This window comes from Phyllopteryx taeniolatus, chromosome 14, assembly GCF_024500385.1.
Source record: "Phyllopteryx taeniolatus isolate TA_2022b chromosome 14, UOR_Ptae_1.2, whole genome shotgun sequence".
Taxonomy (NCBI): domain Eukaryota; kingdom Metazoa; phylum Chordata; class Actinopteri; order Syngnathiformes; family Syngnathidae; genus Phyllopteryx; species Phyllopteryx taeniolatus.
Genome location: NC_084515.1, coordinates 20692681 through 20709515, shown reverse-complemented (window position 1 = coordinate 20709515; position 16835 = coordinate 20692681). Strand labels below are relative to the sequence as shown.

At 44.3% G+C, this 16835-nt stretch overlaps 1 protein-coding gene across 3 annotated transcripts; it reads left to right on the top strand.

The window, feature by feature from the left end:
* The first annotated feature begins 407 nt into the window (after positions 1–407).
* Positions 408–15600, top strand: LOC133488804 (phospholipid phosphatase 3-like). Of its 3 annotated transcripts, none has more exons than XM_061797156.1 (6): positions 408–711; positions 6178–6332; positions 10892–11172; positions 12020–12077; positions 12184–12360; positions 13339–15600. In XM_061797156.1, the coding sequence occupies exons 1-6, from the start codon at positions 579–581 to the stop codon at positions 13465–13467; spliced, it is 933 nt and encodes a 310-aa protein (XP_061653140.1). In that variant the 5' UTR covers positions 408–578; the 3' UTR covers positions 13468–15600. The 3 variants fall into 3 exon arrangements, with proteins under 3 accessions (XP_061653140.1, XP_061653139.1, XP_061653141.1); XM_061797155.1 differs by lacking the exon at positions 6178–6332 and adding an exon at positions 7284–7441 and having other exon boundaries at positions 409–711; XM_061797157.1 differs by lacking the exon at positions 6178–6332 and having other exon boundaries at positions 409–711.
* The last annotated feature ends 1235 nt before the right edge of the window (positions 15601–16835 follow it).

Sequence of the window (16835 nt, the reverse complement as noted above, 5' to 3'; positions counted from 1 at the left end):
TGGGTGGTTTATAGAGTCGCTGACCAATCTGTGGACTGTAATACTCATGAGAGGGAAAATCAATGGACTGATGTGGACTGTTCTACGTTGCACAATAGTGTAGTTGTTTTCGCCACCAATTAGGACACATTGTTTAAAATGAAGCGCTTGGGGATGTAAAGTATGGAATCATTTTGGAGCTTCATCCGGCTTTTGTGCCTCAAACTCCAAAGGGAGACCGACGTGGGGGTCCCGCGGCCGCATGCGCGAATTGGGAGGCGGGGCTCCCTCCCCTCGGAGGCGGGGCTCTCTCCCCTCGGAGGCGGGGCTCTCTCCCCTCGAAGGCGGGGCTCCATCCCCTCGGAGGCGGGGTTCCATCCCCTTGGAGGCGGGGCTCCCTCCCTCCGGTGGGCAGTTTTTCCTTTCCACTCTCACCGCCCCCGAAGAAAGGAAGAAGCAAGTCAAGGATGGTGCGGAGTCCGAAGATTGTTCCAATGCTCCAAGTGACAGTTGCTCGCTAGACGACTTGCTCCTCTTGCGCGGAGAGCAAACAGAGCAAGGTCATTCGTCTCGACTTGAAGAACTCGAGGAGCTTTTAAATGCAACGCTGCTTGATCTATGAGAAAAGCATGGCAGGCGAGACGAAGAACGGCGGCGCTTCTGCGAGCGGCTGGAAAGAGCACAGCCGCACAAAGTTGCTGGTCGGGGTGGACCTTTTCTGCCTCTTCTTGGGTAAGACTCCGTTCGCGCAATTTCGCGTCGCGTGTCTTTGGAAGCGCTCGCTCCAAAATCACTGAGGTGTTCGCTCATGGTCGCCAGGTGGCAAGTCTTTTTCAATACACCAAAGGTTTGTTACGTATAATGGCGTATGTTTTTTTTTTTGGAGTTATCGTACCCACCGTCTAAACAGTGAAACCGAATTAAAGGTGTCAAACCCGCGGGCCGGGGGCCAGATACGGCCCGCCACATCGTTTTATGTGGACCACGAAAGCCAATTGTGCGTCGACTGACTTAGTTCCTTGTGAAAATACCAAAATTCCAAATTGTCTTCGCTTGTAATGTTGACATATTTTAAACGAAATTTGATAATAGTTGAACAAACTTTTTTTTTTTTTTTTAATTGACTTCTGATTTTAAAACCAGTTATTCATCAATTTGTTGTGTGCGTGTAATTATACGAGGCGATAATTCATTTACATGGGCTCAGATCAAAGTCATAACGGCCTCCGCGGGAAGCCAACCACCACATTGTGGCCGGCGACAAAGACGAGTTTGACACCTGAGATGTTAATGCGTTGTTAACATCAAATTGTTATTGTCAGAGTATTGATAACTCTCGACCCGTCACCCCCACAACGGCACGTTTGATACAGCCTCCAGTATAAGTACTTTAGAATAAACCATCCCAGAAGGTTCCAAAATTGCCTTCACAAAACTAATATGGAGCTTTAAAGTTGCAAGATTTATCGTGACACTTTTATGGGATGTCTTTTTGTTTTGGTTTTTTTTTCCCTCCCCAAGTGCTCACAGAATGACTTCTTAAAAGAGAGACTTATTACGGTTCTTTGTTCGCCAAACACCTGAACTGCAGCCCCGCTTTTCCTCGGGATATTTTTTGCGGAATGTCTCGCATTCCTCAAGAGCGGCACTTCTCTTGATGCGCACATCTGGCATTATATGTCTTGCTGTGTATTTGCGGAGTCATTAAGGGAAGTGGCGCAAGGGTCAGACTGGCGTGTGATGTCAAGCAGCTGCAAACACAGGCTCATGAAGGCCGTCACTGCGGCCGCGACACTTCCATTCACTTGACGTCCTCTTCGAGGTGTGATCTATTTTTACTCCTTTAATTTCTGACCTCATCATTTGAATTTGATGTTGATGTTGATGTGGTTTTCAACTGGAGCGTTGTGCTCAATGTCGAGAGATACAAGTGCAACGGTTCCCTCAATTTACTGTGTTTAGCTCCTCTCTTTTTCCGTCTTTGTCTCAATACGATTTCATGCGGGTATTTTTGGCTATTATTCATTGTTGTCCCAGCCTCCCAGGGTGACGCCATTTGAAAACCTCTGCAGGAGAACATTGTTTTTGGCTCAGGACGCACCATATTCCACAATAAGATAAAACCTAAAACTGCATGGGAAAACCGTGGTGCAACTATTGCTAAAACAATACAGCGATAGACTTACAGTACAAACAATCTCTGCGTGCGTCCGGGGAGTGTAAATCTCCATGATTTGTGCTGTGTGAGCGCAACTCCCCACAGAGAAGCTTGTCAACAAACCAGCAGTGTTTTTTCTGGCGAGACGTGCGGTTTAAAGGGCCGCAACCACAGGGAGGAAATGGTGGGCCAGAACTGGTAATCACCACTCCCTCAATTCTCACACACTCTGATTGCAGTTCTTGGATGGCTGCACTCAAAGGAGATCACCCGCTTAAGAACGTTGGCCGTCAGGAGAGAGCTGCTCTTATGACATCGGAGTTTCCCTCTGCGTCACGCAGTTGGGTCTTGACAACTTTTTTTCAACACGTCCTTTAGAAACCACAGCAAGTGTCTTCCAGTAAATCTTAAAACTCGCTAAGCTTTGGAATACCAAGACGACATTTCGACTTGAAATCAACTTCAGTTTTGGTCTAAATCTGATCTCCCGTGTCACCTACTAGCGATGGGCATTTGACTAAATTTGATTGATCCATAAAGGGGAAAATAATCGATTTGATTGTTTCAAAATAATTTAGAATGAGATGGGCGAATCGACCGCTGAATGGTCTCCACTCAAGTTGTTTTGATGTCAGCATTTGTATTAAGCTGATTAATTAGCAGAGTTTAACTTCCCTAAAATGACATTATTCATATTGCTGTATGATTGTTATTAATTGGATTATTTTGTGTGTGTGTTTTAGCTGCAGTTGTTGTTGTTGTTAAAGTCCTCTCGCAAAAAAAAATAGAGTTCTTCTTCAGGCCACAAACTACTTGCAGTTCAATCAACAGCACCTCTGCTGGTCACTGCCAAGTTCTGCACTCCGTTTTGACTTCATTGCGTCAAGATACAGTCAGTCAATCAAATCCACACTATCAACTGGATTCGATCATTTTTTAAAATTTTTATTTTTTTTACTTTTCCTGTTTTAAATTGTATTTTTGTATATACACTTATTTGAACCACAGCAACTTGATAGATGTAACGCCTTTATAAGTGGCCATTATGACTCGTTTAACCCAAATCAATTATATCAATTAGAAAAGTTCATATATTTATTATTATTGTTTTTCGTTTTGTTTCATGTTTTCCAGTTTCCCATATTTATGTCTTGCTCGTTGGGTATTTATTTCCACCTGTCCTCGTCAGCCCTGTTCCTTGTCTACCAATCAGCTCCCTCCAGGCACTCGTGTCTTGTCCAGGTGTGCCTCGTTGTCTCGTCAGTTTGCTTGTATTAAGTTTCAGTCTGTGGTTGTCAGTCACTGTTTCCTGGTCACTGTTGATTATTCCAAATTCCATGTTTGCCTCTTTGTTTTTGAAATTCAATGCATTTTCTTTGCCATTCTTTGTTGTTTTGACTGCCTTGCCTCCCTACGTCCCTGCACTTGGGTCCTCCACCTTTTTGCCTCTAAACCAATGCCTCGAATATCCATTCCTGACACCAAATTAAGATTAGTTTCAAAGTTAGTAGACAAAAGCAGCCATTTTATTATATGTGAAGTAGGGATGGGAATACTCATCAAATTGTTCAGAATGTGGTTGATTTTGGGGATTTGGCTATTCATTCTTCTAATTCTTTACATTCCAAGTGTTTCTTAATGTATTTTATTTAATCAAATATGATACTATAGCGCTATTTGTTTTATCAAAAACCACAATGCAAAATGTTTGTTGGGGGAGGCTGGGCTGGATTAATCGCATTTCCATTCATTTTGATAGGGAAAGATGGTTGGCGATGCATGCCTGTGAATATTCTCGTTCGTGCAGCTCATTTCGTTGTCAGGGCATTGAATCGATTGCGTTACGTCGGATGACCGATAACCGCTCCTCCTCACAAGGGGCGAGGGCGTGCTGGAGCCTATCTCGGCCATTTTTGGGCGAGAGGCGGAGTACACCCTGAACCGGTCGCCAGCCAATTGCAGGGCACATAGAAACAAACAATTGTTTCAATTTAGAGTCTTCGATCAACCTACGACGCATGTTTTTGGGATGTGGGAGGAAACCGGAGAAAAGCCACGCAGGCACGGGGAGAACATGCAAACTCCACAGAGGCGGGGATTTGAACCCCGGTCCTCAGAACCGTGAGGCAGATGTGCTAACCGGTCCCCCACTCGGAGTCAATTGAATGCAAATAAATCCGACTTTCCCTGTGGCCCAGACGAGCTGTGAGCTAGTACGTAAGTTGTAGCGTTGGACAGACAGGGAGCAGGTTGTGTGGGCCACACACACTCAAAATAGCTGTGTGTGTGTGTGTGTCTATATACCACAAGTGCCTCAGACGTACACATTTTTGCTCCAGACAGCGAGGAATCCCTGCGCCTGGAAAATGTGTGTCTGTTTATTTGAATAGTCACACACCTTGGTATTTTGGCAAATCCTCCAAAATACGTAGCTACACGCTAGCATATACGGCAAACAGGAAAGTGTGAGGCATTAGAAGCACTATACAGATTTGGATGATTTCTCATTGAATTTAAATTAGCGATGGGAAGTAAGTAAGCAACTAAAATGACGCTTGATGTTAAGAACGTTTAGATTTTTTTTTTGGCTTGTCTGGGCTACTGCAAAAAAAAACATTCTCGCCGACTGTTGTTGTCACTGGCAGGACGAGGACGAGGACGAGGCCGGCCCCGCCCATCCTTCACCCCGGGAGCGGGAAGGGGGATGAGGGGAAAATCCCAAGATGCCGCACTCACTGCTGATGCCGCACTGTTCGGACGGACGGGGGGCTTCGCGGGGTGAAGAAAAATCCCCAGTTGACGTTCTGGAAAACAGAAGCTCGCGCAGTCTCTGTGCGAGTTGGGTTTTTAGCGCTCGACCCCTTTTAGCTCGTTTAAAAGCGTTCGACGACAACCTGTTACATTATCCGTCTGTTTGACTCGCCTGTGACAAAATGTCTTGAGGTTTGTGTTCGAGTTAGCGCTTGTGCCTTGTGGCCCGTAATGTTGTTTGTCCCCGCAGTTAGCGGGGGACCGTAACGATGGCAAGCGTTTTAAAAGCGGATGGCCGGGTAATGTTTGCTTGAGTCAGCGCGGCGTCTTCCACAGGTCAGATCAAACGTCCAAAGTGTTGAGTGCACTTGTGTATTTTTACAGTTGCAGAAATTCAAAAGACCGAGGAGATTTGGTGTTAAGCTCTCTGCCGGATAAAGCTTGAGGAATGTGAATGAAAATAAAACTGTTAATCATCAAAATCTTGCTGGATGTGGAGGGAAGGCCGAAGCGCTGCAGTTCCCATCAGCCACTTCTCCAGCACAATTGCAAGCCAGCTGGATCTTCAAAGACGTGTGTGTGCGTGCGTGCGTGTGTGTTCAGGGGCTCCAAAACGCCAATGTGTGTTTGGCTTTGCTTTGACAAAATCATGCGCCCCCCCCCCCCCATCATAGCTTCAGCCACGGGCAGCGCTGACCTCCCCACCGAGCGCTTTTAGACAGAGCGTGGATGTGTGGGCCTCACAGAGTGACTTGAAAGCGCCAGTGTCACGTTAAAGACCACATTGAAGGTGTTTTCCCAAATTTCAAAAGACCTCTCCCGGGGAAAGTCCTCACTCAGGTTTCAAAGTGGCTCCACGGCTGCCTTTCTGGAACTCGGAGGGGGGAAAAAACGCTGCCCGGCCGATTCCCAAGTGCTCTGTTTGCTGTCAGCAGATAGATGAAGATATCTCCTTGCCACTTTAGCTTACGTCAATAAATGAATGAGACGCTCCGCAGGCATCTTTAAAGTGGACATTTTCAAGAGAAAAGAGCTGCCCCCCCTCCAGTCATTGAACAAAAGCGTTTTCTCATTTTGAATCTTCATGTCAGCCTCGGATCATCTGCACAATGATCGCTGTTGCTTTCTTTCAAGGTCAAGGGATTTTCTTCGTCTGATATGATTAATTTTGAAAACTGGATTTTCCTGTATAATGGTTCTCTGCGCCTTTCTGTTCCCGTGAGTGTATTTCACTATTTCCGTGATGTACTGATGCAGGTGTTAACTGTGTCGTTTGTCCAACTACGCAGTGATGCTTGTCGCTGTGTTTTTGCACAAATCTCCCTTGGCGCCTTACCAGAGAGGATTCTTCTGCAATGACAACAGCATCAGTCTTCCCTATAAAAGCAGCACAGTGTCCAGCACAGTGCTGACAGCCGTGGGGGTCACTGTACCTGTGGTCTCAGTAAGTCGTGTTGTGCTGCAGCGGGAGAATGGGAGAACATGCGTCACGATGCTCTCAATTCAAACGTTGGCTTGTCTCACCTCAGTAAGACGCAGTTGATTTCAACAGACTCTGCTTTCGCACTGTTCCTTAGATCGGAACACTTGCCCGTTCTTTTCTAAGTAGTGCGCTAATCTGTTTCAATTTGTATTTCATTTCGGTGCCGTCACGTACAGGTGACAGCGGGAAAACTGTGTCACAGGTGTAAAAATATAAACTATAATTGATGATCCTGACAGCAAGCAAACACAAATAAGCTAAAGAAGATGCAAAAAAGTAACATGGTGCAGTTCAAACTGCAACTTTCAGGGTGTAATTTTCCTGAAAATGTTGATTTCACGTTATATTAAAGGGTAAGTGATGTTGTTAGAATATGAGCAGTCTGGAAGAAGAGGAAAAATCTGCAAAGCAAGCGTTGTCGCAGATGCCGTCGTTGGGCGACCGTACATCCTCAAATCGACTCTTTCTCCAAATTTATGTCTGCACAAACAATCTACTTTCATTTTGACATACCAAAACATGGATTATCTTCAATGAATCCAGAGCTGATTCAATTGCCATATACAATTTAAATACACCTTGAGAACTATTAGTTAACTGAAGGAAAAGCAACTTAGAGCAAAATTGACGAATGGCCAACATGAAGCAAATCAGGCAAAAAACGTTTTGTAATCAGCAGCTAAACAATTGAGAAAAAGAAAGTCCCGAGTCTCACTGAATAGCAACATTTGTGATTCACCGCAACAAAGATTTGTGCTGTGGATGGGCCGCAAAATGGATTGAGCTCGTCGAGATGTTGTTCTCGTGTTGCCTCGTGACCTCTGTGATGTGCAGATCATTAACCCAGCTCCTCCATCTCTCCCTCCCTCCCTCTGCTTTCTCCACGCGTCGCTCGCTGCATCTTCACAATAGCCGGCCTGCCTTTCTTGGTCATTGAGACCAGCGCTGTTCAGCCTTACCGTAGAGGGTTTTACTGCCACGATGAGTCCATCAAGTACCCGGCCAAAAATGGAGACACCATTAGCGATGGTGTGCTTAGCGCTGCTGGCATTCTTATCACCATCCTCTCTGTAAGTCCCCTCACTCACTAATGCCATGATCACCATCAGCTCTCAGCCACCCTCACTGCTACTAGCAACACCTACTGACAATTGTCTTTATTGCATTTGTGTGTTCAGAGTTGCTTGTCAAAATGTTTTAATCTGGAACCGTGTCCCAGCAAATACAAAAAGTACATATTCACAGCAGTAGGTCTCGGTTGCTGCGCGCTTGCGGCTTTCCTTGCCCAACGAAGGAGGGCCAGCCTGCGTTTGGATGTTAATTCCATTTGTAGATGATCAAATTTATTGTCCAGTGAGCTGAAATTGTAGAGGACGACACATAGGAGCGGCGTTTGCAAGGGTTAGCTGTCGTTACCTTCGGGGTACGGCTCTCGTTACCGGTCCAGTTTCTTTGGTATTGGACCGATGAGCATGACATTCCTTTTTCCCCCAATATCGGGCCAAGAGTTATCGTGCATCCCTAAATATTTTCCAGTAACATTCCAGTCCACAGCATTTTTTCAGCTTTTATTAGTGATGCACCGAATTAAAAATTCTTGACCGAACCCAAAAACTGAAACTGAGGAACCGAAAATACACTCGAGGGCCATTTTCGGCCGCCTAAATTTCGGTGCGTCACTAGCTTCTACATAGCTTTGAATGCCAGACGCAAACCACTGGAACTGGCCCCTCTCCAAATGATTACACTTTAATGCCTAAAACTAAAATGTGTTAATCCTTTACAGAAAGTGAAGAACAGGGAATATTGGGCAAAGTCAAGTTTATTCAGCTAGCGCGTAATCACAAAAGAGTCTCAAAGGGCTTCACAGTTGACAATCAACGGCATCCCCTGGTTTGGACACTTCCATCCAGGCAAGAAAAACTCAGGGAAAACCCTTTCAGTTAAGAACAAAGGAAGAGATAACAGATGGAAGGATGCCTCCTCAGCGATGACCAGGCTGAAATGAAAGATGAGCTGGCAAAGTTTATTACTGTACATGGGTCGCAAAGATTGAATCAATGCAACTGGACTGCTCTTGTTTGTTGAAGATGTTTCACCGTTAATCCAAAAGGCTTCTTCAGATCCAAATTTTAGGTGTAGAGTCCCTCAATTTGTGCCTCAGTGGGCGTGTTCCCCCGGGTTTGTCAACAATAGAACGTTGTTGTTGTTGTTGTTGTCGCCCGGTGTGGTGAGTTGATGAAGCGGCAGCAAAACAGGCCAAAATCCAGATGTCTGTGCTGAGGAAGGGCAAGAGACTAGTTGCAAAGTACTGTAGCAGTGGCTGTGAAAAAAAAAAGTGTTTGTATTTACAGCAGCTTTCCAGTGGATTACTGGACTAATATTTAGTTGTAAGACCACGATTTCTGAGAACTGCTTCACAACTGTATTGCATGGGGTAAACCAATTCCAGTCTTCATATTCAGTTTTCTTCACATTCTGGAAAGAAATAACACTTTTTGATTTTGAAACGGAACATGCAGTGTTCCCAATGCATTTTTTTGTTTTTGTGAAATAAGAACTGTAACAATTTTGAGCTGAACTCACATTTTGAAACACGCTCTGTTATGCGACTCACAACCGTACATACAGTCGGAGGCTCGACGCGGATTCGACTACTTATCCTATAACCGCAGAGGTTCTTCATAGTGAGAGGCAGTTGCGGGGATATGTAATTACGGTTGACGCAATAGTTGTAGTTGACTACTGTAATTGTAATAGTCTGAAATTGTGGCAAACACCCCAAACAAGAACACTTGAATTCTCTGATATCTCATTTTCCCCCAGCGCGCCGTAACTGTTTGTATAACTTTTCCTTTTGTAAGGAGTGTGTTGTGACCTTCCTTTGTGCTGTCCGAACCAGGAAACCCCGACTTTTAAGTCGTACTTGCTTCAGATGACGGGAGGCCACATCCTTCATAAATGTATGCATGTCATTTTTAGACAAAAGGAAAACAACGCAGTTCTCTTTGAGAAGTTCAGGACCTTTTAGAAAAGCCTCAAATTGGCATCTCGGCCCGGTGATTGTCTTGGCGCTTTCAGCGGCACGTTTATTATTTGTTCACGCAAGGGCGACCAGATGAGATTTCTTCCTCTTTCCCGTAGCCCGGCTCTAAAGGCTTGGATGGTGGAAACAACACTATCAGCCTGTCGATTCCCCTCGAGGGCGAAGTGTTTCCCAGAACGAGACTTATATTTCCGCACCCTCGTCAAGAATGTCTGATGAAACCAAGATACTAACACGAAAACACTCCGACGTGCCCCGTGAAACCAGAGCTCTTCACGAGCGACGGCAAAAACAAGCGCGGCCCCGATGAGCGCCTGCTGGAGTCTGCCCTCCAAAATCCGAGCCGTTGCCGAGCTCAGCATTTCTGATGATTAGAAGCAGCGGTGCCTCCCCCACTTCCTCCCGCCCATCTTTCACTCCCACTCCACTGCTCATTCCTCCTTAGAGTTCCTTTCTTACTCCCCATTGTTTGTGTATATATGTATATAATTGTTTGTTTTTTTGTTTTTTTTTTGCTCTTTTCACATTCTCCCGTCTCCTTCCCTATCGCCCGTAGCACCAATCCAACATCCATCATCGCTCCGAGTCTGCCTGCACTTTCGCTTGTGTGACTGGAAGACAAAAGCATCCGCGTGGGGTTGGGAAGTGTTATTGAGCTTGAACAGCCGTTGCGAGTTAAAACTATCCCCCGCCCACCCCAAGTCCGTCTAACGTGTCCATCGTCACTTCTAGACAGACGCTTATTTACTCTCGTGCAAACGCTATAGGTAAACGTAGGTATGCCCGCTGCATTGTCGACATGTTTTCTCAGGCTTAAAATTGCACGAAGAAACACACATTCAAACAGAAAGTTGCCTCTTTTCAGACCTCTGGGAGAAAGAATTATAGTCGAATTATAGACATTAGGAAAGCAGGATTGAGCATAATCTCAATCCTGGACAATCGGAATAATAGAGATAATCTGTTCCAGGGTCTAAACTTTGAACTAGACCAGCAGTTTTTCTTAACTGTCATACAAGTGTAACAAAAAAATGTCCTGTAAATAGTTAAACAATAAACCACTTTATCTTGACTAACAATTGAAAAGGTGCAATATGAAGGATGTGCCTCACTCATCTCGCATTTAACATTCTTCATTTCTTAAACAAGTGTACAAGTGATGAATGACTGGTAAGAGTAAAACGTTAAAACAATAAAACCTTGACTTTGATAACAAGTGACGATGTTGTGAGTCTAACAATGAAACTTCAGTCATTTCTTCATCTTTCTGCTGAAAGTGCATCCTCGAACAATTCCTTCTACATTTCTCACAACTGCCACGACATATTAACATCGTCTCGTAATACTATCAGTGGGGAAATTCTCGTCCAAAAAATATGCTGTACGTCAATCGCAACAGTACAAAGGAGATCAGTGATGAGATTCGTGTGCTCCGCGTCCCCAAATAATAACAAAATTTGACCTGTGCCGTCAGATCGTCATTGGAGAGAGCTACAGGATCTACTTCCTCAACGAAGGATCGAAATCATTTGTGGGGAATCCCTACATTTCCGCCCTGTACAAGCAGGTGGGCGTGTTCGTTTTCGGCTGCGCTATCAGTCAGTCTTTCACCGACATCGCCAAAGTGTCGGTGGGCCGCCTGCGTCCCCATTTTCTCGACGTGTGCAAGCCCGACTTCACCACTATCAACTGTTCCCTGGGCTACATCGCCGACTACCAGTGTCAGGGGCCCGAGAGCCGAGTCCAGGAGGCCAGGTATTGTCATCGCTGCTATGTAAATCCCCTTTCGCCATTCGCAATTACAGTAACCAATGAATAGCGAATCACAATCAAATGGTTACTACTATACTATTCCTCAATAAAGACAAATCCAATTTGATGATTTAAAAACTATCTACAGTATATTCCCCTCCCCTGGTTAAGTCCCGGTCGCAGATTTTGTCACAACGGCATAAAGATATTACACTGATGATATTTTGGCTATCGCGTTTTTCAGTGCCAAAATGCTTCTTTTTAGTTTAAAACGACTTACTTTAACGAGCATCCCTCGCAGCATCCTGGCCGTGGTCGGTCTCTGTGCCGTAAAATGCATAAATCCGTGCTGGCTGGCAACAACTGCTTCTATTACTGCCAGCTAGTTAGCTGAGCTGCTAGTTAGCGCTAGCTGGCTAGCTCTCATAAGTCATCTGCCACGATGTGTTGAAGGAATCTTGGACAACTTTATCCAATTCATCTGCCGCGTTCGCAGTCTGTCGTGAACATCCGAGCGGCTCCTCAAAGGTCCGTGCCATTGGACGATTTCGCGGAGATTATCGTCTCGGGGTTGAGAACGGCTCCGTGATCCATTTGATTGGCTCGTACTGGCGACAACGGCGCGGCAAGTCAAAATGGCGGCGGTTGTAAACAAAGGAATTTCTCAGCATTGCAGCTCTTGTCAGAATAAAATACGTAGCTACTTCAATTTGTTTTCATCCAAATGCACAAAATTATGATTCAGGATTTGTTTTTTCAAGCGAACTCCCGAGTGAATCCGAATTAGCGGCGGTTTGTTCGTAGCACTACTACTAATGTGATGGTCTAAAATGGATCATTTTCTCCTCAGGAAGTCGTTTTTCTCTGGACACGCTTCCTTCTCCATGTACACCATGCTTTATCTGGTGGTGAGTTACTTCTCTCTTTTCAGCTTCTCGTCATTTACCATTGATTACGCACTAAAATGATGTTAAATACTTATTGAATGAATCTTCAATAACGTCGCGTGTACAGTTTTACCTGCAGTCTCGTTTCACCTGGCACGGAGCCCGATTGCTGCGCCCGCTGACCCAGTTCACCCTCGTCATGATGTCCTTCTACACGGGCTTGTCCCGCGTCTCGGATCACAAGCATCACCCCACTGATGTCCTGGCGGGTTTCCTTCAGGGTGCGCTGGTGGCCTACTGCATTGTGAGTGGCTCCAACATCACTGACAATCTGCTTGTCTCCACTTGTACATTTAGCGCTACAATATACAATATTATTGAAGTTTTGAAAAAGAATGATCTCTACTGTGTGGTGGCGCACGGATTATGGAACTTCTCGGGTGCTTTTAATACTGCTTTGAATGAACACATTTCTCGTGCACTGCAAAAATGCAAAATCTTACCTTGTGAATTTATCTTATTTTGAGTAAAAATATCTTGCCATACTTTTTTGAAGACAGTTTTCGCTTTTTTCTACATTTTTATCAAGACAAAAAGACTTGTTTTGAGATAAATGTCTTGGTTGTTTTTGTTTTTTTACTCGTTTTGAGGTCCTATTTTCTCGTGCGCTGTGACAGTTTTTGAGAGCAAGGCGGCCCGTATATGGCCCTTGGCCTTGAATTTCAGAAGCAAGCATTTGTACTCATTTACAAGAACATTACAAAGAACTAACATTGAAAAATTTGGTTTTAACTAGACATAGAGATACTTCTTGTTGTATGTATACAGTAATACAATTTTACAAAATGGGATGAACTGTCCAAGACTGAGAATGTGACTTTTTCTTTTTTTTTTTTTTTTTTTTTTTTGTCACAAGCAACAGGTAAATAGCCAAAATAGAAACCTTTAAAAAGTGAGAATCTCATTGGAAGAAAAATATTTCAACACTTTTTGGTTGTTAGCATAACAACAAATAGCTTGTCAAGAGTATGCACTTGGGATATGCATTTACTTTAAATGTCGCTGCCTCTCCTGGTTGCACCCAAATAACATGATCAACAATCAGTTACGCACAATCATCAAAATTCCAAACTCTCAGTTAATTGACGAATCGGTTAATATGTCCATCCTTAGTGTACACATAAATGACAAAGCGGAAGCGTTGTAAAACAACGCCATTCCCAACACCGTGTGGATCCATGATAAAAATAATAAGACAAAAATGTATTTATGTCCTCTCCAGGCGTTCTTTGTATCAGACTTGTTCAAGGCCAAAGGGAGACGTTGCGCCTTATCGTCGACTCCCGTGAAAAAAGAGCTCGTTCCTCCGGCGGACATCAGAGAGAGGAGCAATCATCTCATCATGGCGTAGCATGCACTGCAAACTGGCCATGTAGAAATCACGACCACAGACACTGGCCCAACAAACTGCGACTGAATGAACTCCGAGCGTGGAGGGAGCAGACAAATTAGACATCTTGGAAGGTTTCCAAAGATGAGGAAAGGCTGCGTTAGAAAAAAAAAACAAAAAACAACGTTAAAAAGTGCGGAAACGCGCGTGTGTTTCCTGGGTCTCGCTCCAAAATTCCACGTCGCAAGCGAGAAGACTGTTCGGCCTCCTGGCTCGCGACGGCCACGAGCGCAGCTGACGAAGAGCAGCTGCGTCCAGCGGGGGCGCAATTATCCTGCCGCCCGCTCGCCGTGTGGCTCGTGCAAATGTAAAAACAAATTCCTTGACTGGAGGAAGGATGATGTATCACTTTCTTTTCTTCTCATCTTTTTTATTGTCGATATACTAATTGTAAAGGAATGTTTGACTTCAAGCACTATTTTAGCTCAACTCATTATTGGCTGTTACCACTTGTGAAGCTTTTGCAAAGCTTTGTAAGCATTGTTGTATGTAATGTTGATTCAAAAGTGCACATGGGTTGCAGTAGGCGAAAAGTATGCAACGCTGTTGTGATGTGCTTGCATGTTAGACGTGGGCCTCGTTCTGCTGGTTTGGACGATGCCCCACTGAGCCATTTAATGAAATGACTGTCACTTACGTGAACCAGACGTGTGTGTGTGTGTGTGTGTGTGTGTGTGTGTGAGTTTGGGTGGATGTACATGCTTCTGTCTCCATGTGGTGTCTATTTGGGTCATTTACATATATTTTGATCAATAACAGTTAAGAAAAATCTATTTTAGCTGTTGTTGTTTTTTTTTGTTTTTTTTCCTAGTCCTAAGTCCTATTTTCCAAAAATTGTTGAAAAAATGTCATTAGCATCTTCAGGGGGAAAAAAAAATCATCAAAGTTCATTTGGGACACCTAATGGGATCAACATTTTGGCATTAAGCATTTGAAGAATATTTAAAATATGTTTTTCTTGGAAACAATTATGACCTTTTGATGGGTAACAACTGTCAATAATTCAAATACTCATATCAGTAAAATGAATTGATTTTCAAAAGGAAATTCGGAGGGCTTTACCGTCTTTCCTGTTATTGATCAAATGCTAATAAAATGACCCAAATGTATTTTAGCGTTTGGAGCCTTCCAATGTGCGACCAGAGACGGAACACCTGCCGGTGGAGACGAAAACTGTAGAAAACAAGCGTAATATGGACCAAACTCTTGCTAATCCAAGTGATGATTCACATTGCTGGTAAAATCCTGTGACGACATACTGTATCTGACACGGGCCTTATGTACTTACTGTTTTGAAGAACAAAAGGTACCAAAGCACAAATTGACAAAACAGAAACCTTTGAACGGATTTGGCACATTGTAAAGCACCTTGTAAAGCGTTTCAGCTCGTGAGTTTTTACACATTTCAATAAGTTTACATGCTCTTTTTGATAGAAAATAATACTCTGAACCACTCACTGTAAGCTTCATCTTAGTTCACGTGTGAAGAGCCATTTCCTTTCACAATTGTCTTGAAAACATATCTCGCAGAAGTACTAGGGCCCGATCGATATTAATTTTTTGAGGCCGATAATTCCGATAACCGATTAATCGGAAAAACTTTTTATTTTTTACACACTTAGTGCTCTCAACAATAAAGACATGAATTACAGGCAGAACAATACTTTGTCTTTACTTTTGCAACAGAGAGTTGCAGATTTTTGTTCATTTGAATGTATTTATCTTTCTCTTATTTTGTAAAGGTGTTTTTTTTTTTAAATCGGGCAATTTTTTTTTTTTGCTGATATGAAAAGGGCTCATATTAACCGGTCGGGCCCTAGTATATACAGTGCATTACTACACATTGTATCATATGTGTGTCTCTTGTGGAAACGCCCACTAGGACTTTGTGTCTGCACCTGTGTAAATGTTCGACATGCTGCTTGAGGAGGCGACCGTCATTGTGAATATTGAGGGCTACAAAAAACAAACAAACAAAAAAAAGCTTCAGTACATTTCTGTTTAAAGTGCCTTTCAGTATTTTTGTACTGCCAATGTTGAAATGTTGACACTGAAGGATGTAAAAGTGTCTTGAATAAAACTCAAAGCTCAAAAGCTGTTTTCATTATTTTGAACACGAGATGCCTCAAGAGGTGGAAAAAGAATGCGCGGCGTTTCAGCGGCCCGCCGACGACTTTGCGTGTGATGGCCAGATCGGGGCGTGGGTCGATGGTCGACTTCCGTGCTTCCTGTGGGGAAATAGTGCACATTCCAGACTGTGAAACGTCTCCCCAATGGCCTTCTGGAATAATATTGCGTCTGCATAGCAGCTATGTCAACGTGGCTGCGCACTTTTACTTAGGAGATAACAGTACTTGCTAACGTGTGTGCTCCACTGTAGAACCCTTCAAGTTGTAACCAGGTCTTCTGCGCCTGCGGTGTTTGGAACCTGCACGTCGTTCGTGTGACGTGGCGAGCTGACGGCTCATTCTGCACATTGCTCGCAAGCAGATTAGTGTTGATTAGTTTAATAAGCCGCAAAGTGTGCTTGGTGTGTTGTGATTTAGCCTACTTGAGGTGAGAGCTGACTTGTATTTGAGCACGACAGCATGATAGCATGTACAGGGTGCTCGAGTTGACTAATTCAGGCGTCACGTCCTCTCGCTGGAATTGAACACGAGGTGTGTCAGAAAGGTTCATTTCAAAGCCAAACTATGAATTTTCCCTTCAGTTTGGGCCAGACACTCAAGCAGCAGGTCTACAAAGACATCCTGCAGCGTTTGCTTTGTTCAGTGTGCAAGAAGAGGCGAGAGTTGGACACCATCAAGACGGCCGTGACGTCGGAGTTGCGGCGGATCCAGAAAATTTTCAGTGGCGTTGCCTCAAAAACCAATCGTCGACGGGGGATGGTGCCGATGGAACGTATGGCTCCCCGAAAGCCAATCGACAACAACTGGGGCTTGAATTTTTAACAGCGATGTTTCACCACGCACGAGGGGGGTGGTCGCCCTTTCGACCTAAGGCCACCCCCTGGCTCCGGCCCTGGGAGAATCCTTCCAGGTGTGCATGAAAGTGTGAAGACTCCGGTCCTGGAACTTTGCTGACACACGTCATCATGAAGACAGGTTCTTTAACACTTAAATTCCACATCAAGCAGGCCTGGCATGTTTGTCAACCACTTCCGACCGGCTCCATGAAACCAAGTTTTTTTTCAAAGATAAAAATCTCATTTGCAGTGTACGCGACCACATGCGGCGTGCATTTGAAGCAGTTTTCCGGTTTTGCACATATTCAGCTGGACCTGCTGGTGCTTTCTTGATCTTAAATACTTTCAACTCTAATAACGGGAT